The sequence below is a fragment of the Pyrgilauda ruficollis genome, unplaced genomic scaffold, assembly GCF_017590135.1.
Source record: "Pyrgilauda ruficollis isolate IOZ18807 unplaced genomic scaffold, ASM1759013v1 scaffold7281, whole genome shotgun sequence".
NCBI classification, from domain to species: Eukaryota; Metazoa; Chordata; class Aves; order Passeriformes; family Passeridae; genus Pyrgilauda; species Pyrgilauda ruficollis.
This window is the reverse complement of record NW_024529135.1, coordinates 1-806: the sequence shown is the minus strand read 5'-3', so window position 1 is coordinate 806 and position 806 is coordinate 1. Positions and strand designations below refer to the sequence as shown.

General features: G+C 67.0%; 1 protein-coding gene across 1 annotated transcript; it reads left to right on the top strand.

Annotated features, from left to right (window-relative positions):
* Nucleotides 1–122: 122 nt before the first annotated feature.
* On the top strand, nt 123–741 carry LOC121363520 (ryanodine receptor 3-like; the record flags this gene model as incomplete). The annotated part of the gene is made up of 2 exons (XM_041485920.1): nt 123–385; nt 716–741. Coding segments are annotated over 2 exons (289 nt in total), but the record flags the coding sequence as incomplete, so codon positions are not given.
* Between the last annotated feature and the right edge of the window lie 65 nt (nt 742–806).

Below are 806 nucleotides of genomic sequence, written 5' to 3'. Positions count from 1 at the left end.
GGGACCACCCTGGGACCACCCTGGGATTACTCTGAGACCACCCTGGGAACCCTCTGGGACCACCCCGGGACCACCCTGGGAACCCTCTGGGACCACCCTAGCACCACCCTTGGACCACCCAGGGATTGCCCCGGGACCACCCTGGGACCACCCTGTCCCCCCCTGTGACCCCTGATCCCTGTGCCCCCCCAGGGGGTGTCCCCAAGGCCGTGGGGTCACCCCAACGCCGGGCTCTGGCCGAGGGGGACGTGGTCAGCTGCTGCCTGGACCTGGGGGTCCCCAGCGCCTCCTTCCGCCTCAACGGGGCCCCGGTCCAGGGGGTCCTCGAGGGCTTCAACCTCGACACCCTCTTCAGCCCCGTGGCCAGCTTCTCGGCGGGGGTCCGGTGAGGGGGGGACACCCCCGAATTGGGGGGTGGGACCCCTGAAAGGGGGCTGGGAGGAGGCTGGGACCCCTAAAGTGGGGAGTGAGATCCTTAAAGTGGGGCTGGGAGGAGGTTGGGACCCCTAAAGTGGGGGGTGGGATCCTTAAAGAAGGGGGCTGAGTAGGTTTTGGGGAGGTTGGGATGTGGGTCCCTGTGGGGTCTTTGGGGTTTCCGTGGGTCTGGGGCTCACTCGGGTTTCTATGGGGTTTCTATGGGGTCTCTCTGGGTCCGGGTCTCACTCTGGGGTCTCTGTGGGTCCGGGTCTCACTCGGGCTCCCCCTTTCCCCCCAGGCTGCGCTTCCTGCTGGGGGCGTTCTGTGGGGTTTCTATGGGGTCCCCCAGGCTGTGGTTTCTCCTGTGGGGTCTGTGGGTTTTCTGTGGG